The sequence below is a fragment of the Nuphar pumila genome, chromosome 10 (genome assembly GCF_984573655.1).
Source record: "Nuphar pumila chromosome 10, dmNupPumi1.hap1.1, whole genome shotgun sequence".
In the NCBI taxonomy this organism is placed as follows: domain Eukaryota; kingdom Viridiplantae; phylum Streptophyta; class Magnoliopsida; order Nymphaeales; family Nymphaeaceae; genus Nuphar; species Nuphar pumila.
In genome coordinates, this window is record NC_143258.1 from 93,783,401 (window position 1) to 93,807,359 (window position 23,959).

The 23,959-nt window shown below is 36.9% G+C and overlaps 1 protein-coding gene across 7 annotated transcripts in view; it reads right to left on the reverse strand.

Annotated features, from left to right (window-relative positions):
* The window catches only part of LOC149827403 (uncharacterized), a 75,583-nt gene that overhangs the window by 50,320 nt on the left and 1,304 nt on the right, over positions 1–23,959 (reverse strand). For all 7 annotated transcript variants that reach the window (XM_090019345.1, XM_090019339.1, XM_090019344.1 and 4 more), the window contains exon 2: positions 13,812–13,907. In XM_090019345.1, the coding sequence (XP_089875471.1) occupies positions 13,812–13,907 (96 nt within the window). The remainder of the gene's footprint in view (positions 1–13,811; positions 13,908–23,959) is intronic.

Below are 23,959 nucleotides of genomic sequence, written 5' to 3' on the forward strand. Positions count from 1 at the left end.
AGATGTGCTTACCAAATTAAGTGGAGAAGAAACTAGATTGGGAATGAATAAAACCAATCTAAGTGTGTTGGTCGTTCCCTCTAAAGATGAGGATGAGGGTGCTTATGCCGTCTCAAGACCGGGGAATAATGTTAAAACCTATAAACTCCCTCGTCTTAACAAAAATCAAGGAGGAAGAGAAAATGGTGGGCATTATGGAAGAAGAGATTATAGTAAGATCATATGCCACTTTTGCAAAGAACCGGGTCACATTAAACCGGTATGCCCTAAATGGAAGAAGATGGTGGCTATGTCTACTACTTTCCAATCGACCAAGGAGGAAGGTCCATCAACTTCCAACCATGCTACTTTGACTGTCAATCAAATCATGGAAGCTCTTCAACCACTCCTCAAGGGATCCGTTTCCGGAGCCGCCATGACCACCTTCTCTCCTCCTGGTAAGTTTCTTTGGCTCTTAGACTCGGGTGCATCCTTTTATATGACTCCAAATGTTTTTGCACTTTCTAAATACTCAAAAAATTTGTCACCCTCTTTTGTCTCTACCGCGGATGGGGCTTCTCTTGAAATAAAAGGAATTGGCGATTTTGAAAGACAAGGTTTTTCTATTCCTAAAGTTAGATTTATATCAAAACTAAATTTAAATTTGTTTTTCGTCTCTCAACTATCGGATCATGGGTGTGATATCAAATTCTCATCAAATAAATGTTGGATATAGGATCGTCGGTCCGGGAAGTTGATTGGGGAAGGCTCTAGGAAGGGAGATCTTTATCTTATGGAATTTCTTCAAATTCCAAAACCCTCTTTTTGTAATATTGCCCAACATAAAGATATAAATGTTTGGCATAAACGCCTTGGGCATCCAAATATTGTCAAGCTTTCTTATTTACATTTTGCTAAAACTTTATGTAAAGACAATTTCAATTGTAATGATTGTATTCTTGGTAAAATGAGAAGCTTACCGTTTGGACAAAGAACTATGTTTTCAACTAAGCCTTTTGAAATTGTGCATTCGGATGTTTGGGGACCGGCACCCGTTGTGTCTAAGGGAGGTTTCTCGTATTATGTTATTTATGTTGATGATTTCTCAAGGTATAGTTGGATATACTTTCTCAAACATAAACATGAGGTTTTCTCTACTTTTAAGGTTTTTCACATGATAATACAAAATCAATTCAATAGTAAATTACAAATTCTTAGAACCGATTTCGGGGGAGAATATCTCTCAAATGATTTCAAAAGTTATATTGAAAATAATGGGATTGTTCATCAAAGGTCTTGCCCCAAAACTCCTCAACAAAATGGGTTGGCCGAACGAAAACATAGACATATAATTGAAACTACAAGAACTTTGTTCATTTCTCAAAAAATTCCAAAAAGATTTTGGGCCGAAGCGGCTCTTGCATCGGTTTATCTCATAAACCGACTTCCATCCAAAAACTTGAATCAAATATCTCCATATGAAATCTTGTATAAAAAAGAACCTGATTACAATAGGTTAAGAATTTTTTTTTGCAAATGTTTTGTTCTCACCGATAAGAATGATAAATTATCTCCCAAAGCTATTCCTTGTGCGTTTTTGGGATATTCGGAAACACAAAAAGGTTTTAGGTGTTATGATATTAAAAATGATAAACTATATGTTTCAAGAAATGTAACCTTTTTAGAAAACATGAGTGGTTTTGAAGAACACAAAACTCATGAAGATAATGCCGATTACTCTTTTTTATTTGAACTATTATCTAGAAATGAAGATTTTTTTAGCGATGATGAATTGAATGTGAATGAGGATATAAGTGAAAGTATTCATCAAACCATTCATAATGAAGAAGAAATAATAAATGAACCAATTACCTATACACATAGAGATAAAAGCACTTTTAGAAGTGCAATAGAGAAATATAGTGACCTTAGTGAATCTTCCAACCACTCTCGAAGAACTGAAAGATCTAGGAAAAATCCTTCTAGATTTATATCCTATGAGTCTTTTTCTCCAAAGCATAGGGCATGTCTTAGTGCCACTCCTTCATATCAAGAACCTAGAAATTTTAAGGAAGCTAAGGAAATGATAGAGTGGAGGGATGCCATGGACAACGAGCTTAGAGCCCTCAACAAAGCCAAAACTTGGGTTTTTCAATGTCTTCCAAAAGGAAAGAAAACAATAGGATGCAGATGGGTGTTTAAAGTCAAAACCAAGAGTGATGGCACTCTCGAAAGATATAAAGTCTGCCTTGTCGCAAAAGGATATAGTCAAGAATACAACATCGATTACGAAGAAACCTTTGCCCCCGTTGCACGAATGGTTACTGTAAGATGTTTGATCACCATTGCATTTATTAAAAAATGGAACATTTACCAAATGGATGTTAAAAATGCCTTTCTAAATGGAGACCTTAATGAAGAGGTCTACATAGATGTTCCTCCTGGTATGGACGTATCAAAGGGGAAAGTCCTTCGTTTGCAAAAAACGCTTTATAGTTTAAAACAAGCCCCTAAGGCTTGGTATGATCGATTTAATGATGTGATGGTTCAAGATGGTTTTACCTCATGCTACACTGACACTGCTCTGTTCGTCAAAAAGTCTAATGCAGGAATTGTGATTTTACTGTTGTATGTTGATGATATGTTGATAACAGGTAGTGACATAAAGGGCATCAGAAACATTAAAACCACTTTAAAAGAAAGGTTTGAAATGTCAGATTTGGGGTATCTGACCTACTTTCTTGGGATAGAGGTAGCCTACTCTCATAGAGGCTATTTTTTGTCTCAAACTAAACTTGCTTGTGAGATTCTTGACAGATCAGGTATTACTGATGATAAAATCTGTGAGACCCCTGAAATTGTGGGATCAAAAATGAAGATCGATGATGGAAAACCTTTGGAGGATCCTACCCCCTACCGGCAACTTGTGGGATCTCTAATGTATCTTAGCATCACAAGGCCGGACATCTCTCATGCCGTGCATACTGCAAGCCAATTTCAGCATGCTCCTACATCCGTTCATATGAGTGTCGTTCTCCGAGTTGTCTGATACATAAAAGGAACTTTAAACAAGGGAGTTTTCCTTTTCTCATCTTCTGAATTAAATTTAATTGCATATACTGACTCTGATTGGGGAGGTGACCCAAATAATCGTCACTTCACTATAGGCTTTTGCATTTTTTTAGGTGAATCCCTGATCTCATGGAGATGTAAGAAACAACAGAAGGTGTCTCTATCGTCCACCGAAACAGAATATCGAGACATGGCTTCTACAACTATGGAGATTGTTTGGATTCATCAGTTGCTGCAAGACATGGGAATTCCAATTCAAGAACCCACAAAGATGTGTTGTGATAATAAGAGTGCAATCTATATTTCTAAGAATCCGACTTTTCATGAGCGGACAAAGCATATTGAGATGGACTGTCATTATGTCAGAGAGGCATATCTACAAAAAGTCATCAACCTTCCTTATGTGACTTCAGAATATCAGTTGGCAGATTTCTTCACCAAGGCGCTTTGCTTTTCAAGATTCAACTTTTTCCTTAGCAAACTTTCGGTCATTATGCCCTAAGTTTGAGGGAGGGTGTTAAATTGTATCTCTCTTTTGTATATATTTACATATATATATATAAAGAGAGATACATATACATATATACATGATGTATATATGTATATGTATATGTATCTATCTTTATATACATATGTAAATATATATATATGTTTCTCTCTCTTCTTATAAAACCCATAAGGGTATTATAGTCATTTCCCTTCTTTTGCGCATATTCATAATTATGAATATGCTGTAATATTTTTACTTTTACTTTTTCTTTTTTTCTTTTTTCTTTTCATTTTTATTCTTTCTTTTTTGTTGACTCAAGTCAACTTGGAGGGGGCCCAACACTAGCTGTTGGGCCTCTCCAACGGTTAGAATTCTAACCGTTGGAGGGGCTCCAACAGCTAGTGGAGCCCCTCCAAGGCTTCTTGCTTGCTTATAAATAGGGGAGTTCCCCCTTTGTAAAATGCACTTCTTGGAGCTTTTGTTCTCCATTCCTCTCAATAAAATTCTTTATATTTTGTATGCCTTTGTGCATTTGAGTTTCTTTATTGTACCTTCGTGTACATTTGTTCCAAGTGTTCTTGTGCATTTATGCACATTGGTGGTGTTGTGCTTATCGCACACTTTATCTCCTTTTTTAGATATTTTCAGAATGTGCACGCAGCAGCAGTTTGACTCTAACTGTGTCAATGGTGCGTAGCAGCAGGTATGGTTTTTTATGGTTGCGTAGATGCCGAAAATGCCCGAAGATGCAGTCGTGGTATGCAGGTTGTCGAATAAATTTTTGGTTGTTGTGGTATGCATCTGGTTGCACCTTTCAAGGTGAATACTTCAGATTTTATCAGGGTGTTTAAAATCTGGCAGAATAATTTGTTTTTGGTTGATAGTTGGTGTGCACGGTAGCTTCACATCTGAACAATGTATTACGTCTTTTCATATATCAGATTTTATCAGTTAATTAAAATCTGGTAGTGTCGACTTCTCAAACTTGTATTTAGTGCACACAACAGACTTGAGTTTTTTAATAAGTTGGTAGCTGTGTTTTACAGATCATCTGTAAAGTTGGATTAGACTAACTATGCTAGATGGTCACGTATGTTCATGATGTCTATTTCAGGACATCGACGAAAACATATTTTGTTGGAAAATGAGCCTACGGACAAAACTGGAAAGTATGCTACATGGAAAGAGGACAATGATATTGTCATGTTTTGGATTATGAATAGTGTGCAACCTCACATAGACGACGGGCTTATTTATTACACCTCTGCAAAACAAATGTGGGATAATTTGCAAGATACTTATTCTCTAGAAACTAATGTTAGTTGTATCCTTCAAGTAGAACAGGAGATCTATAAATTGCAGCAAGGAGAACAGACTCTAGCCGAGTATTATGCCTCTGTAAAGGCAGCTTTTGAGAGACTAAATGCTCATCGACCATTATGTTGTGACAAACAAAAACTACATCAGGAGCATACCATGGTCGTGTGGTTCCTAACTGGCTTGTCAACTGAATTCTCAGTTGCCAAAGTCCAGATGTTGACAGGCTCAAATGTTCCCACTCTTGCTGAGGCATATAATCGACTGAGCAGGCTTGCCATGTCCCTTCCTTCATCTCAATCGGAATCACCAACCTCTGCTCTGTCTGTTTCCTATGGCCGAGGTTTTCTTCCTAATTCACGAGGTCGTGGACGTGATCGAGGCCCGGGAGGACGAGGCAAGCTCCAGTGTACCTACTGCAAAAGATTTGGGTATTTGGAAGATAGATGTTCTGACAATGGACGTCCTCCCGCATCTTCAGCTAAAGTTGTTCCTACAGCACAAGGGGCCAAACCTGAGTCTCCCACTGTTCCTCCTAGTGATTCGGTTACACTCACTCGTGCTGAGTACGATGATTTGTTGGCGCATATTTCGTCCTGTTCCCCCATGGCTGATAGTGCATGCTCTGCAGGTGATGAATTATCTTGCCAAGGTAGTAGGTGGATTATTGATTCCGGGGCATCTAGCCATCTATGTGGAAATGAATGTGATTTTTCAAAGTTGAATAGTGTTGTTAATCATAAAAAGGTTGTTCTTGCCGATGGGAGTTCCTCTCCCACTGTTGGCCAGGGCAATATCTCTATCTCCCCTACTCTTCAGTTATCAAATGTTCTTCATGCTCCTTCATTCCCTCAAAATTTGTTATCGGTTAGTCGTGTTGCAAAGGAATTGAATTGTTGAGTAATATTTGATCCTGTCTGTTGTACTTTTCAGGACTTGCTGACGGGGAAGACGATTGGTGGAGGCTATGAGGAAGGTGGAGTCTATTATCTACACCAACCAGTTGGCTCTGTTCATTCCGCAGTTGAGTCATCTTCTAGTCCGCTGCTTTGGCATCATCGTCTTGGTCAACTTCCGTTGCTTAAATTGCGTAGAGTTATTCCTCACATCTCGCCATCCACTACTCTGATGTGTGAAGCATGTCAGCTTGGGAAGCATCATAGGAGTTCATTTCCGTCCAGTCAGAGTCCTTCAAGTCAAAATTTGTTTGATCTTCTTCATGTTGATGTTTGGGGTCCAAGTAGAATTCCTAGTCGGTCTAAGTGTCGTTATTATTTAGTCATTGTAGATGATTTTTCTAGATTATCTTAGATATTCTTGTTAAAAGATAGGGCTGAAGCCCCCATTATTCTTAGATCCTTGATTATTGAAATAAAAACTCAATTTAATTCTTGTGTCAAAGTTGTTCGCACTGACAATGCTCTTGAATTCAAATCTTCTAAATTATTACAATTTTACAAAAACCTTGGAATCCAACCTCTACCTCGGAGCGAAGGCATAGACATATTATAAATGTTGCTCGTTGCCTTATGATTCAATCTAATATGTCTGCGTCTTACTGGGGAGATGCGGTTCTAACTGTGGGATACCTCATAAACCGTATGCCTTCATCCTCTGTGGGGGATCGTATTCCCATTCAAATTCTTAGACCTGAAGCTCCTCTGTTTCCTATTTCACCAAAGGTGTTTGGTTGTGTGTGCTTTGTTCATAAACTTGGTCCCAACAGAGATAAACTGTCATCCCAATCTATAAAATGTGTTTTTGTTGGGTATCCTAAGCACCAAAAAGGATACCGTTGTTATGATCCCAGAAAGAGTATGTCGGTGCAGATGTTTCCTTTTTTGAGTCTATCCCATATTTTTCCAGTACTCCCAGAATACATACTAGTCAAGGCGATTCATTTCCTCTTATGGTTCCTTCTTTTCCATTAGAGTCTGTTAGTCTTGAGCCTCGTGTTCCGAGTCCGACTCCATCTCGTTACAAAAATCCTCCTGTGGTGTATACACATCGAGCTCCACCCAACTCTATGCCTGAGCCACCAGCTTCTCGAGAAGTGAGTGTTCCTGACCCTACTGACGATTCTCTTGTTGATGGTGATTTACCTATTGCTCTTCGGAAAGGAAAAACGCAATGTACACTTCATCCTATTTCTAAGTTTGTTTTTTATGCGAGACTTGGTGAAAATATGAAGAATTTCGTATTAGCATTATCTGCTACCTCAGTTCCTCTCAATCATCATCACGCTCTTCTGGACCCCACATGGACAACGGCCATGCAGGATGAAATGGATGCACTTCTCACTCGGAGAACATGGGACTTAGTTGATCCTCCACCTGAGGCTGAAATTGTTGGTTATAAATGGGTCTATACTATTAAGTATAACTCAGATGGATCGATTGAATGATTTAAAGCTCGTCTAGTTGTGAAAGGCTACACTCAAACTTATGGGGTGGACTTCTTTGAAACTTTCTCTCCTATTGCTCGTCTTGGGACTATTCGTTTGGTTCTATCAATCGCAGTGCATTATGGTTGGTCTCTATGTTAGCTTGATGTGAAAAATGCCTTTTTGTATAGAGACTTGGAGGAGACAGTTTACATGCAGCAACCTCTGGGGTTCGAAGTTCCGAGGGAGTGTCAGAAGGTGTGCAAGTTAAATAAGGCTATCTATGGTCTCAAACAAAGTCCCCATGCGTGGTTCTCTAAGTTGGCTGAGGTCATGTCAGTATTTGGGTTTGTTCGCTCTGCTTTAAATCACTCTCTTTTTATTAAAAAGACCTACACAGGGATTGTGGTCATGATAGTATATGTTGATGACATTGTAGTCACAGGAAGCTGTGAAAAAGGCATTTCTGACACAAAGTCCCATCTTCAGAAACACTTTGTGACTAAGGATCTGGGACCACTCAGATATTTCTTAGGCATAGAGGTTGCAAGGGGTAAAGACGGACTAGTTTTGTCACAACGGAAATATGTCTTGGACCTGTTGAAGGAGACAGGGATGTTAGGTGCCAAACCTGCAAGGATTCCTATAGATCCTAAGTCTCACCTGTTTGATGAAAAAACTGAGTATGTGCTTTGTAGCCGTTATCGCTCCTTGGTTGGAAAGCTATTATATGTGACTATGACCAGACCTGACATATCTTTAGCCGTGAGCAAGATAAGTCAATTTATAGACAAACCTACAAAGACTCACTGGGATGCTGCAATGATGATTCTCAAATATCTAAAGTTCTCCCCTGGTAAAGGACTATGGTTTAAACAAAACTTGTCTTTAGATGTTACTGCCTATTCAGATGCGGATTATGCAGGGTCGGTTGTTGACAGAAAATCCACAACTGGATTCTGTGTGTTTGTTGGAGGGAATCTGGTTACTTGGAGAAGTAAGAAACAAACTGTTGTTGCCAGGTCAAGCGTTGAGTCAGAATATCGAGCTATGGCTCAAACTGCTGCTGAGATGATGTGGGTTAAATCTGTGTTGACTGATCTTCAAGTGAAAGTCTCATTACCTATGGAGATGATATGTGACAATAGAATTGCTACTTATATTGCTAATAACCCAGTATTTTATGAACGGATAAAACATATTGAGGTGGATTGTCACTATGTACGTGACCTGGTTTAGACTGGGTACATTTGTACCAAGCACATATCTTCAGAGGACCAAATTGCTGATGTCTTCACAAAACCCTTAGCTAGTTCAAATTTTTCAAAATGTTGTGACAAGCTGAGCATTATTGTTGTATATGCTCCAGCTTGAGGGGGAGTGTTGAGAAGCAGTCATCGTTTTATATGGGTGTTTAGTAACTACTCAAGTGCTTAGGGGTATCATTGTAAATAAGACCTTTTAGTCTAATCTCTCTTTATTTAAGAGAGATTAGACCTAATTAGAAAGCACGATTCCTCTCTCTCTCTCTCTCCTTTCCCTTTTTTGTTGTTTACAGGCAGTCACCCCAGCCGACATTAACTGTTATTACATCCTTTCCCCCTAAAAAGAATTTCGTCCTCAAAATTCTTATACAAGGACTACTTGAAAAGACTAGGGTACTTTTCTCGCATACTGACCTCAGGTACTTTTTTCGCATATGCCTCCTGTGAAACCACCGATAGAGACTCCTCTTCACATGTTTTTGGATAAGGCAATGGTGGTCAAGATGAGGATTCTCCAGAAGTATATCCAACCTGAGTCCCAATCTCCTCAACCTTCCAATGATATCCAGACTCATGTGAATTCTGATGTATATCCAAATCAGGAGGGTTCCCCTCCAAATCGTGTAACTATCATATGATTATAAATGGAACGTTGGTCCTCTCATCTCACGCCAAGTAATACTGAGACAATGAGAGAGAGAGAGAGAGCCAGTCGTGGAAGTAGATCTTGGTATTCAAGATCGAACCACGTTAAAAATATTGTGTTTTGTTTTTTGTGTGTTCCGTGTAAGTTATAGCAAGTCTGCTACCTTTTCAGTTTGTAAGTATTATATAATTAATAATTAAGTTGGTTGGGTAAAATTTAGTAAGTAAAATCATTCAAGTTCTCAAATGAGAGGAGGGAATGGTCCCATATCAATCAAGAGAGAAAACAAAGACCCATCTTTTCTATACTTAAGAGAGGCCTCCCTCCTTTTCAAATTGTCATTGTGAAGGGACAAAGGATGCATTTGCATTGATTGCCACGTAGTCAGCTTTCCTTAACTTTTTTAACATTTTTGTCTCTTTATGCATTGGAAACATAAAATTGTTATTCAAGATGGGTGTCCATGTAGGCACCTTTTTATATTTCATTACGGAATGAAGGGATTTCAAGGAGAGACAAAGGTACAAAACTGCCCATTTATATTTTTTTGTTCATTGATTTTAAATAATAATCACGATAATATCACTATCACATCGTGATATCGCAAGATATTGATTGTAACAACCCCAACTCATACCCAAGAAAAAGTGCAAAATTTATTTTTTTTTAAATCAATTACGGAAATCTTCTCAGAGACCCGGGGCCTTTACAGTTCCATCACAACTAGGAAACTCGACACATCACAAGGGATCTTACACTCCATCTTTCAAACTAAACCCAAACTGAATCAACTTTATTAATTAAGAAATGATAAAGTCATAAGACAATTAAATAAGAACATCAGAGTGAATAAAAGGAAATAAAAAGAAAGAGCCACGCTGTCCATAGAATCTGTCAAGTAGTCATGTGATCTCCTCATAGCTCCTCTCATGAGCAAGTCTGAAAATTTACATGCATAACTGATCTCAAACCAAACTTCAGGATAACAACCATAAACGTGAACTAACCTATTTGAATATGTGGCAGATCTGTATCTTAATTAATTCAAGTCATGACAGCAGCCTCTACTTTGAAACTCTTTTAGCACACACACACACACACACACACACACACACACACATATATATATATATATATATATATATATATATATATATATATATATATATATATATATATATATATATATATATATATATATTGTGAACCCACTTATCCCGCCGAATCCACTTGGCTAGACTTATATGGCCCGACAGGCCTGGTAACTGGGCCTATCAGCATCTGTCTGGGTGCTGTCCAGGTCTGGCCAGACCAGCAGCAACAATTTTTTTTATTTTTTATAAACTGCACCCAGCCGACTGGCAGGGGTTTTGCTCCAGCCCAGACGACTTCCTGGCAGCCATTACACAGGCCCAACCGGGCCTGTGGGCATTCAGCAAGGAGTGGCAGCAGCATACAATAGAACAGGAAAATTTAGTGTTGTAGCACTTGCGGCCACATGCTGCTTTTATCTTTTCCACATTAAGTGTTCATTTCTAATGTTTTAGATCTTCAGTTATTCCATATTTAGTTAATGTTTTAATGTGTCATAAAATAGGCTTACTCTACCATTTGTTCCATATTTTAACACTCAGTAGGGGTTGAGGAAGTCAGCGGAGGAAAGAGAACTGTTGACAGGAAAATATTAGATTGGGGAGTTGCTGCTTGAGTAAATATAACAAAATCAAAGCAATTTGTTATACACTTATACTTTTGTGCCTTATTTAGTACAACTCACATCATTATATGGGTCAGTACATCTAAGTCATAACTAAGTAACCAACTCTTGATAGTTAGGAAGCAAAGCTCATTATAAAAGTCAAACTACTTTGTTTTGATGCAGGTGAATAATGCATATCTTTTCCCATATCATACATGCTTCACATTCCTATCTGTATGTTCTACTCAAATACTAAAATGATCCATCTGATATCCTATGCACACAATGAGAAGAATATAATTGCTCCTTGGATCTATTAAGGCATTACAGAGCCCTTCCTAAACAGATTCATGGTTATTGCATGTTGAAAGGTTTTTGGTACATTCAGAATGTCTATTGCATTCACTTGTTTAAAAGCTTGTTCTCTTTTTTTTCATAACAGGACTGAGGGAATTAGAGCCCCACCCTTTTACGAACAGCAGTTTTTTTTTAGGCAACCCAAACAGTCAAGCAGTTATTCAACCACCCATCAACGTCCCATACATGGTGACTTGCACAAACTGCTCCTACCAGATGGTCGGAGCCCCCCCACCCCACCCCCATTGGTTAAAGGCTTGTTATCTTGATGAACACTTTCGTTTCAACACTATTTTTTAGTATTTATCTCCTCAATATCTGATTAAAAATCAGAACAGATACAATAAAGTACAGTCTTCTGCCATATGCAAACCATTGGCTATAAATGTTTGTACTGTTACAGCCGCCCATATCTTTGTAGCATATCTCAGATGCAAAAGTCCCCTTGTTTGAAATATGAAAGAAAAATTTTAACAAGAAAATTAGCTAAACAGCATCAGGTTGACAAGCATTTGCTGGCAAAATCCTAGAACAACCATGTCGTGAGACATTAACAGAAACATAACAATGAGACTTCTATCGCAGGAACCACTCAAATCTAAGTCCTTGTTTGGATTAGATATAGATGCACAGACTATCATACTATTCTGGATATGAATACGGAAAGAAAGCTAGGGTGTTGGCCTGGCTTAGCCGGCTGTCAGGCCTGCCCAACCGAGCCTAGCTTGGCTAGGCTGCCGAACAGCCCACTGCCTCCTACCTCTGCAGAAAAAAAAAAAAAATATATATATATATATATATATATATATATATATATGTGTGTGTGTGTGTGTGTGTGTGTGTGTGTGTGTGTATCTACTCTTGCCAAGAGAAAACATACCTAAACAGAAATACATTTTACATGAGCCATTCATGTGAATATATAAATTCCAACAAGAATGATGTGCAAATTATATATATTTAGAACTTAGCATGCTTACATGCCTCCAAGGACCCATCGTTTAGACTATTCCTGGGAATCGAATTGTATAATAAAGAAATCATCCAATAAGCAGCTTGTATCATAAATAACGTTCTGTTTTATTATGAACATAGACATATACAGAAATTTAAAAAAAAAAAAGTGAAAAGGACCAACAACACACCCATGGAAGAGGATCCATGAATCCTCATCCATGTATTTAAGGGTAGACATCCATATTTCCTCATATTATATGGATTTCCATCAAAATATTGCATGGAAATCCCACCTACATTCTATACCTCACTCGATTCAAGAGAGAAGACCCGTACCTTTTCGTAAATCGAAGAGAACACGAAAAATAAATTATGAAAAGTGTTGGATGGCTGGAGAAGAAGGCTCCTCCTCTTTCTTCCTCTCTTTTCCTCTCCTTCTCTTTCTTTTCCCCTCTCCTTTTTCCCTCTTTCTTTCTTTCTCTTTCCCCTTCTTTTTTTGTTTAAGTAAGCCAAGAGGGAGGTGATGCCCTCCCCCTTCTCCAGCCCTCTCTAGATGGGCTGGAGAAGGAGAGTTTCCTCCTTGGAGGATTCCCTCTCTCTCTTTCCAAAAATTTTCCAACTCATGTTTTGACTTTTTTTCAAAGTTTCCAAATTTTTCAAAAGTCTTCCAAAACTAACATAAGTCTCTTTAGGCATGTACAAGGACTCCATTTAGAAGTCCTTCTCAACCCTATTTAAAATTCGGAATTAATAAAAATTAATTAATTGTTAAATATTAATTAATTAATAATTATCTAAAAGCTTTCAAAAATAGCCAAATTAACTTAGGAGGCTTCTTAACCTTATTTAACTTCAAATTAAAGCTTTTTATTAAATTTAAAGCTAGAAAAACGTTGGGCATGGATTTGAATCTGGATCCGAATCCAAGATCCAAATCCATCTCCAAAAAATTCAAATAGATTTTGGACTGGACCAAATCCAGATTAATGTGGGTATTGGATAGAGTCCAAATCCATATTAGTTTGAATTATATCTATCGGATCCAGTCCGATCCAAATCCGGATCCGAACCGACAAACTGCTCCTTTTTCAAAAAAATGTGATTTTCGGGCCAATTGAAACTCGAATTCGAAAAAGTAACATATTGTTGCGCTCGGCATTTCGAGACACATCCAACGACATATTACACGAATATCAAATTTCGAGTTTCGCCCGAAAATAACCTGAATTTCGCTTGAATTTAAAAGTCGAAAATTAAACTTTTTCTCATGTTTTAAGTGGCTCGTTTAGACCTAGTTGGTGAGACCTGGGCCAAGCCCGAACTCAAAATCATCGGTCTAATATCGAAGCCCAAACGATCTTTATCCCAGACTTAGCCAAAATTTCGAAAAAACTGAAAATGACTAAGTATGAAAATACGTGATATTACATTGATAAGTCCTGAGATTTTGAAAATCTCGCGATATAATCAGGAATTATAAGTTTCTTGAATATATCGTGAGATTTTCAATATCTCAGAGATATTTGTGACTATGGTTCTGCTTAATCCCAGCTTGCTAATCCAAAAGAAAACAATATGTTGTAAATATTTGGACTCACAATAAGAAAAATGGCACTAAAGAAATTGAAGAAAAGTAGGGATCTTACCTCACCACAAGTGAGTTTACAAGCAATTGCATGGCTTGCTTCATGAAGAAACACGGTAATAAGCTTGAAAGGAGTCAACAGAACAGTCCTCCAAAGCTGCAACAAAGAAAAAGTCACACACGATACTAAATAGTAAATACATAACAGCATACTCTTTCTATGTCGAATTCATGATTATTGTGTTGTAAGAATCATATGTGATAAAAACTATATGATTCCTTGTTGGGAATAGCATTATTTTTGTTCATCCCTACTAAGTGCCTATTTTGATTTATCAGTGGCTGATAAGTGATTGATTCCTGCAAAAAAAGGAAATCTTCGGCATGGTCAGCCAATACCATCACTATTTATCCCAGTAGGAACATTCTTGTCAGCAACTTACACAGGCTAGTAAAAGAAGGGATGACAAAGCTGGCCAACCAACCCAAAGTAGGAGTCTTTATCAAGTCCTTTACTGAAACAAAGCCATCATCTTCTGGCACTCTCAACATGAAAGAGGAGAGGTGGAAGAGTGACGTTGTTTGAGGAGGCCAATATTTGCCACCAAGGCACTTTTAAAATAGAGGATGAACTTTCTCCTGTCTATCAACAACAATATTGCAAGAATTATGGCCAATGTCGCATTGATCAATGGCTGACAGACCGTGACACAGTTCCGCTTGAGATGGCACCCATGTAAATATTTGAGAGTTACTACATGCAGGACAGTTCCAAACTTAATGAGGGAAAAATTATAAAGCTCTTATTTATCTAAAATAGATAGATTCTGAGAAAAGTTTCTTCCTCAATAGCATAATAGGGCTAGGGTTTGATTCAGAACCTAAGATTCCATGTACCACAAGTCTTCAAAAGACCATACATCTTGAGGGTTGTGAGATAAGATGGTTTTAAGCAAGAATAGTGGTGCTCCACAGAAATTTGTATGGCTTGAGCACATCTAAAAATCAAAAGTGAAAAACTCAACAAACTAAAAAATGATAGGGTAGACTGTTTCTGTGTGACCACGAATGCATTGAAAGATGTTTTCATGGAAACATTATCTTCTGTACAAATAAGATAAAAATATGCACATTATTGATCTGATATTTTTGTTTGGCAGTTTTGATGTTTATGTGACATGAAATTTGAATTTTTATAGTTTACCTTCAATACCATATCTCATTGCTAATTAAGCATCAAATTTTACAAAATTTAAAAACATAGCATTTTAACATGTCAAGTTGCACCAAGTATTGTCTAAAGAAGTAAACAGACAAAAAGATTCCAACTGCATAGAACCAGGACCATACTTTTCTCAACGTATGTTAAAATTCATTTCTAATAGAAAATGTACTAACACTTTTGCACACTTAGCTTTTCGTCATGTGCATACACCTATATCTATGTCTACAATCTCTAGTTGTTTAAATTCTCAGAAACAACATGTCCATTGATCGACCAAAGTTTTCTCAACAATTTCGAAGTAGATTTAAAGAATCTAACAGTGGTGCATTGCTACCCCGAACACAGAGAGGCCCCAAATAGGGTTCAGTAATTGAGCTATGTAAATGTAATTGTAGGAAGTTGAACCCAATGTTCTGACCCATAACCTAATGGTCTAAATACTAATTCCATCCCAGGCTTTCAGTTGAGCTTGGTTGCCTAGCAAGATACAATGGCAGAACTACAAGTCACAGAATATCGATAACTAACACTTGGTTTGGTACCTAGGGGGATAAAAACATAATGCTATTCAGAACTTCTGATCTGAGTGGCAGTGCCATTCTGGTTGGTACCTGGGGGGATAAAAACATAATGCTATTCAGAACTTCTGATCTGAGTGGCACTGCCATTCTGGTTGTTCACAAATTGTTAAGTCCTATACGATGCATTCTGGTGCAGGTAAAGAAGTCAAGAAATCTATTCATGCCCGATGCATGTAAGACGGGCATCCTTAGCCAGAATTCTGTGGAGAATTAATATGTTAATGCAATACCAAGTTGTTTTACTGACAAGTTAATGAAATCAGCTTCATGAATATCAAGGTTCTTATGCAACCAAAATCTCACAATCAATTAGTAATGTCTCATTTTTGAGAAAAACATCAGACTAAACATATAATTTTAAAGAAATATACAAATAAAAGATCAATGGGCAAGGGTTGCTAGGTCGTCGCCCAGAAACGACGCGTCACACCGGCGCCAGGGTGTGGTGTCAAATAGGCAAGGGTTCCCTCACTTTGTTGGATGGGTGGGGATAAAGAAGTTAGTCCAAGACCATAAAATTAGGTTAGCCACTTGAAGCATAGGGTCTTTAACTGGTAAGTTGGTAGAGTTAGTAGACGTTATGTGTAGGAGAAAGATTGATATTTTATGTCTACAAGAGACCAAATGGGTAGGTGAGAAAGCAAAAGTGATAGAACCTTGGGAATATAAGATTTGGTATACAGGAATAGAGTAGGGATTGTTATGAGTCGTAAGTTTATAGATAATGTAGTTGAGGTCCGTAGGAAGGGTGATAGGATTTTACTTATTAAATTAGTATTAGGTACGGATATTATTAATATTATTAGTGTTTATGCACCTCAAGTAGGTTTAGATGATTCCATTAAGCATCAATTTTGGGAAGATTTAGATGGAGTAGTACAAGGGATATCTTATGGAGAAAAGCTTTTCATCGGCGGTGACCTTAATGGACATGTAGGCATTAGTAGGGATGGATTTGAGAGTATCCATGGAGGCTATGGTATAGGAGAAAGAAACCAAAGTGGAGAAAGGATTTTAGATTTTTGTTTGTCCTATGATATGATCTTAGCAAACACTTGGTTTAGGAAGAGGGAGTCTCACCTAGTAACATTTAAAAGTGGGGTTAATACGAGTCAGATAGATTTTTTCCTACTTAGAAAGAGAGATAGGGGTTGTTGCATCGATTGTAAGGTTATACCGGGAGAAAGTGGAGTTACACAACATAGAGTCTTAATTTTAGATCTTACAATTAGACAATGTTGCAAAAAGGATAGACATAGGATAGATCCTAGAATTAAGTGGTGGGCACTGAAAGGAGCTAAACAAGGAATGTTTGTAGAGCAGGTAGTTAAGGAAGCTGATTGGTGTCTCGAGGAGGAATCAGAATCAATGTGGAATAAGATAGCGGGTGGCATGAGAAAGGTGGCTAAGGAGATATTGGGTGAGTCTAAAGGCGGTGCACCGCTAGGTAAGGATACATCGTGGTGGAACGAGGATGTCAAATTAGCTATTAAGGTTAAAAGAGAGTTTATAGAAATCTAAGTAAGAGTCGTGATAAATGAGAATTTGGAGAAGTATATGATAGCAAAGAAGGAAGCTAAAAAAGTAGTTCGAAACGCGAGGGATAAGGTATATAAGGAGGTTTATGACAAGTTGGATACCAAAGAGGGCAAGAAGGATATTTATAGGCTTGCAAAGATGAGAGATAGGAAATCGAGGGATTTGGGTATGGTTAGATGTATCAAAGATGAAACGCAAAGGGTTTTAGTCAAAGACGAGGAGATTAAGGAGAGATGGAAAGATTATTTTGATAAGCTATATAATGAAAGTCATGCTCAGGATCTTGGAGACTTCTCAATTCCTTTTCATGAGATGAATCATGACTTCATGCGCAAGATTCAAAAGAAAGAAATTGCAGAGGCTTTGAAGAAAATGAAATCAAGAAGGGCGGTTGGCCCAGATGGTATACCTATCGAGGCTTGAAAATGCTTGGGAGAGAAAGGTTTAGAATGGTTGACAAATCTTTTTAACAAGATTTGGAGGACAAATAAGATGCCTAATGAGTGGAGGAAGAGTACTTTGGTGCCTCTATATAAGAATAAGGGTGATATACAAGATTGCACAAACTATCGTGGTATAAAACTCATGAGTCATACTATGAAACTTTGGGAGAGGGTGATTGAGTCTAGGTTGAGGAAGGTTGTCATGATATCGGAGAATCAATTTGGTTTTATGCCTGGAAGATCAACTATGGAAGCTATACATCTTTTAAGACAACTTATTGAGAGAAATAGAGAGAGGAACAAAGATTTGCATATGGTTTTTATTGATTTGGAGAAGGCATACGATAGAGTACCTAGGGACGTTCTCTGGTGGACAATGATGAAGAAAGGTGTTTCTATCAAGTACATTAGTATAATTAAAGATATGTATGAAGGAGTAGTAACCAATGTCCGCACTTGTGGAGGGGTGACAACCAATTTTCCTATAACGGTTGGGTTACATCAAGGATCTGCTTTAAGCCCTTTCCTATTTGCTATAGTGATGGATGAGCTTACGAGATCAATTCAACAAAATATGTCGTGGTGTATGTTGTTTGCTGATGATATTGCTTTGATTGATGAGTCTAGAGCTGGGGTTAATGCTAAGTTAGAATTATGGAGACAAACATTGGAAGCAAGAGGTTTTAAGTTGAGTAAGAGTAAGACAGAATACATGGAATGTCAGTTTAGTAAGCAACGAAGTAGTGATGGGAGTGTAGTGAAGCTTGGTGAGCAAGAAATACTAGTGGATGATTGTTTCAAATATTTGGGATCTATCATTCAAAAGTATGGAGAAATTGATGGAGATGTAAATCATAGGATAAAGGTTGGGTGGATGAAATGGAAAAGTGCAACTGGAGTGTTGTGTGATCGTAGAATGTCATTGTGGTTGAAGGGAAAGTTTTATAGGACGACTATTAGGCCCGCTTTACTATATGGTACGGAATGTTGGGCTGCCAAGAGATATCATATTCAAAAAATAAGTGTAGCTGAGATGCGTATGCTGAGATGGATGTGTGGAAATACAATAAAAGATAAGATTCTGAACGAGGAGATACGTAATAAGGTAGGTGTTGCACCCATTGAAAATAAGATGAGAGAGAATCGTTTACGGTGGTTTGGACATATTCGGCGAAGGCCTAATGATGCTCCAGTTAGAAGGATGGAGAAATGGGAAAATATATTAGTTAAAAGAGGTCGGGGTAGGCCTAGAAAGACATGCATGGAGGTGATAGGAAAGGATATGAATGCTTTGAACCTCACCGAGGACATGGCATTGGATAGAAATGATTGGAGGAGAAGGATTCATGTGGAAGACCCAGAATGATTTTCTTTTTTGGTTCATATGGCCGACCCCAATTGTTTTGGGATGAAGGCGTAGTTGTTGTTGTTGTTGTATACAAATAAAAGATCCTTTCATTGTATTAGTATCAGGATAAAAACGTGATATTTTCAAAATCTCATGTTTGTTTCGCGAATGTGACAACCTTTAAAGATATCGCAAAATATCATCCATATTCCTCACATAGACGATAATAATAATAACAATTGAAGAAGTTCAAGGGGCTCGTGAAGTGCCCATTTGCACAGAAAAGTTGGATAAACTGGGAAATTTTGTTGGCTTTCCATAATGCAAAATCCCAACTTATCCTACTTTTTTGAACACATATTGAAAAGAGAAAGAGACGCACAGACTTCTCACTTGTCCACCGTGAGATTGAGAATATTCTATATATTACCAGAAAACAGTAATTGTTGCTTGTTACAAATTTTTTAACGATAGATTTTGGTAACTATATATGGTTACCATTTTACAATACATGGCAAACGAGAAACTTTACAAAGGTAAATAAATTTGTTACAACAAAATTGGATAAGAGATAAGAAACCATTGTGATCTTTCTCAGGATTGCTTTGAGCTGCATTTGGAAGGCATCGATGGCATGATTTGCGATATTTGGCAAGCTGGTGATGAGCCTTGAAAAGAGATAGAGTCCACCTCGTTAGACTCTGTCTGTTGAGAGGATAACGTGCCTGAATTACCGTGGGAGTTACTGCTGGCTTTAACACGCCCCTGCAAGCTCAGCGTGGGAGCCCACACGTTGAGCTTGTCACAAATAGCAACAAACTGTGTGAAGGGAAGAGGCTTGGTGAGACTGTCGGTCAGCTGATCATGAGACGAAATGAATGACCCTTGCACACATGATTGCGAACAAAATGAAAATCAATCTTAACATGTTTAGTGTGGGCGTGGAAGACCGGATTAGCAGCCAGGTAGAGAGCCATGATGTTGTCGCACCACAAAATAGGAGGATCACATGAGAGAAAGTCAAGTTCATGAAGTAGAGATTTTAATCAAAGCAGCTCGAAGGCAGCACACGCAAGAGACTTATACTCGGCCTCAGTATTCGAGCGAGCAATTGTCTTTTGCTTGTGAGAGGACCATGAGACGACATTGGGGCCAAAGGAACACAACGAAACCTCCAGTGGATTTACGGTCATCAGATCAGGGCAGTCGGCCCAATCAGCATCCGAATAGACACTTAGTTGAAGGGAGTGAGAACGACGAAGCAAAAGGCCATAGTCCAAAGATTCTTTTAGGTAACGCAGGATCCTCTTAATGGCAAACTAGTGGGCATCAATAGGTTGGTACATATATTGACATGCCTTGATAGCAAAGACAATATTCGGACGAGTGAGAGAGAAATATTGTAAGCCACTAATGATGTTGCGGTATAGCGTGGGGTCATGAAATTGACTTGAGCCATCCTTGGAGAGCTTAGAATAGGAGCTCATTGCAGTAGAGACCGGTTTGGCCTCAGCCATGCAGGCGCGTTGAAGGAGGTTGAGAATGTATAAGCACTGAGAGAGTAGAATCCCTGTGTCCAAGTACAAGATCTCAAGACCAAGAAAGTAGCTTAGCCGCCCGAGATCTTTGATGGAGAAGGTGAGACCCAACTAAGAAAAAGTCGTTTGATCTTCCCAGGAGAGTTTCATGTGATTATGATGTCATCTACATAAACTAAGATTAGATAATAAGACTTCGATGCTTGAAGATAAACAATGAGGCATCTGATTGAGAAACATCGAAGCCATGGGAGACTAAGTAATTGTTGAGATGTTGGTACCACGTGTTAAGATGGATTTATTTTTGTATGTATCTATACGTATGTGTATATAAATATGTATGTATATATATATTGTTCAATATAATATATATTTATATATATTATATATACTCATATATTTATATACATATATATATACGTATAGTTGTATATATATAATATATATACTATAGTCAACTGAGGTTGACTAAGTCAACTGAGGTTGACTAAGTCAACTGCGGTTGACTGTTTCTAGTTGTTAGGGTCCAACAGCTAGATTTGTAGCCGTTGGACCCTCTCCAACAGCTAGAAAAGGTATTCCCCTTTTCTCTCTTCTCTACCTTCTTCTTTATAAATAAGTGGGTGTGTGCATGAGTGAGTTTTGAGAGAGTGATGGGTAGTTTTAGATAGTTTTTAGTGTTCTTGAGTGCATTTTATAGTGAGTTTTTTATGTATTTTATTGTTCATTATGAATTAAATCATTTATTCACAAAACTTCTATTAGTTTGTATCTTGTTGATATTCAAATGTATTTCGATTTGGCATTTGGATTACGATTTGGAATGTCTTGAGTTCTGTGTCATTTTGTGACATGGTATCAAAGCAAGGTATCTTGGTCTTGGTATCTTGTTTGTGTTTGTGCTTCAAAAGAAAGATATGAATTGATTAACGGCTTGGAATCGAGACTCTCGTATTCCGATATATATTTTCTTTGGATTCTCTACTTTAAATATTTATGGTATATATTAAAACAAAATGTATTTGAAATATAGCAGATATTTATTAATATGTTCAAAATAAATATGGTTTCAAGTTAATTAAAATTAGAACCTATGAAAATTTATTGACTTTTGATATATGTTTTTGTGTAAGCATGTTTACATGCAATATATGTTTTGATAATGAATATGTATATTTGTTGAAAAATGTCATCATGAGAATTATATTTTACAAGAGTATGTGGTTTTCTTTAAAATCTTAAATACTATGCTTATATGTTTTTCATGTTGTTTGCAAAATACTAATTTTTTGTTGTATGTATTTTGTTTTATCATAATGATCATTGGTGTCCTTAAGCATGTGTCAAAGCATGATTATTAGGTATATTATGTGAATTTTATGTTAAAAATGTGTTCCTTAAGAAATTTAAATTCTTGTACAATGTATATCTTGAGTCATCGTAATTTTAATTCTTTGGTAATACCGTGAATATTTTGTATGCTCTCGTATCGACATGCTCATGTCGCATATTTTTATGTGGCTTTGACTCTAAGATATTGCTCTTATTGTGCTAAATTAATTCTTTGAAAAACATCCTTGATTGATTATGCTTAAGAATGATCTTGGATATTTTTATATATGGCTTATGTTCATTTCTCTTTGTCATTTATATTACAAATGACTTGCATTGGATGCTTTGTTCACATATACTTGAATGCATTTTGTATGTCATAATATTAACTTGTTTTCTCATTATGGATTGTATTTTGCCCCTAGTAGATTCTTGTGCTCGTGCCCCTTAGAAGGTTTATATTTAATGCATTGTGAGTGATATTTAATATGTAGTATTAAAATTCATAGCTTTTGTATAGCCCATGTAGCTATAAATTATTAGATTATCATATTGCTTTGAGTATTCATGATTAGTGATAATTATGTATGCTTTTGGGTTTATAAATAGTTCCTCAAGAATCTCTGTGTTATTTCCTTAATGTTAGATGTCATTGTTGTCTCATAGTAGACTTATGATTTAAATCTAAAAGGCTTCTTTTTTAGATCATATATATTGTTCTTGTCTTCTATTTGAGAATTATTGGATCCTTTGTATGTGATGTGCCTTAGTGCACTTATTCCTTGATTGGTGGATTTATGAATTTATTTTTTAAGAATTGCTTATATTAAGCATGATTCTTGTTTGCTTATTAAAGATTGTAAAAATTGTCATGAGACATATTGTTGGGCATATGATTGCATTACATTGATTCTAAGATTTTATCTTCTTTATTGGATTTTTAATTTGAAACTTTGTCATTTCAAATTGGTTTCTTTTATGAACTCACCTATTTGGAAATTGATTTTTGTATGTATTGCCTTTTTATGGCATTTGGATTGTCCATCACTAAATTTTATATAATGCATCATTTGTTTTTGGCCTTGTTGTTATTGGGTCAGGGTTAGCCGTTGAGGTGAATTATGTGTGCACCTCATATCATCCTATCAATCTAGATCATCAAGTTTATGAGTGATATGTTGTCATTTTCCTTGAGTCTTGATCATAGATGATTAGCCTCTGAATCATTGTTGTTGAAAATCCGAGTTAGTCATTGGGGTGAGTTGTGTGTGCACCTCATGTCATCTTGTCAGTATAGGTATGTGCCTAACTAGCAGGTGATTGACCTCGGTTTTTATGAATGCATGTTAATATTATTTTGCTTATATGGCCATTTGATGCTTGATATCTTGTGATGGTAGTTATGAAACAATGGAGTTTTAAAAGATTGTTAAAATATTTATTCTTATTGATAGCATTAGTTTGTTTCCAATTACAAGCTTTCTTACCTCGATTGTCTTCTTCTTTTTATGCCTCTTATCTAAGTGTTATTATATGTAGACAAGAGATGTTTGTTCACACCTTCGTGTGTGTTTTCAACCCATTATTGGTGTTGAGATTATACTCTTGATCTCGTCGCTGATAAACTTGATTTTTTAGTGTTATTATATGTAGACAAGAGATATATTCACACCTTCGTGTGTGATTTTAGCCCATTGTTGGCTTTGTGATTATGCGCTTGTTCTAGTTGCTAATACACTTGTTTTGAGTGTCATTATATGTAGACAAGAGATGCTTATATACACCTTTGTGTGTGTCTTGGACCCTTAAGTGGCATTATGTTTGTGCTCTTGTTCTAGTCACTGATACACTTGCTTTTTGAGGATCTAGTGAGGTGATTATCTATGATGGTCAAACTAGTGTTTTAATTTGCAAAATTCATTCATTATGATGTATTAAATTTTTAAAACTTCTTCGTAATTTTTCTAAACTCATTTGTTCTTTTATGAGAAATGGTTAAAATATTTTCATGCATTTTGCAATGTATATGCTTTAGTTGCATGAGTTATTCCATGATTAATTGTCTTGCATAATTTGCATAAGGTTTTGTTTTTTCAAGCATATATTCAATAAACAAATATATATTCTTTTTTGCTTGTGTTACTCTTTGTTGGCTCTTTGTATTGTCCCATAGTGGACTTATACTTATGCACTTTTGTTTGTG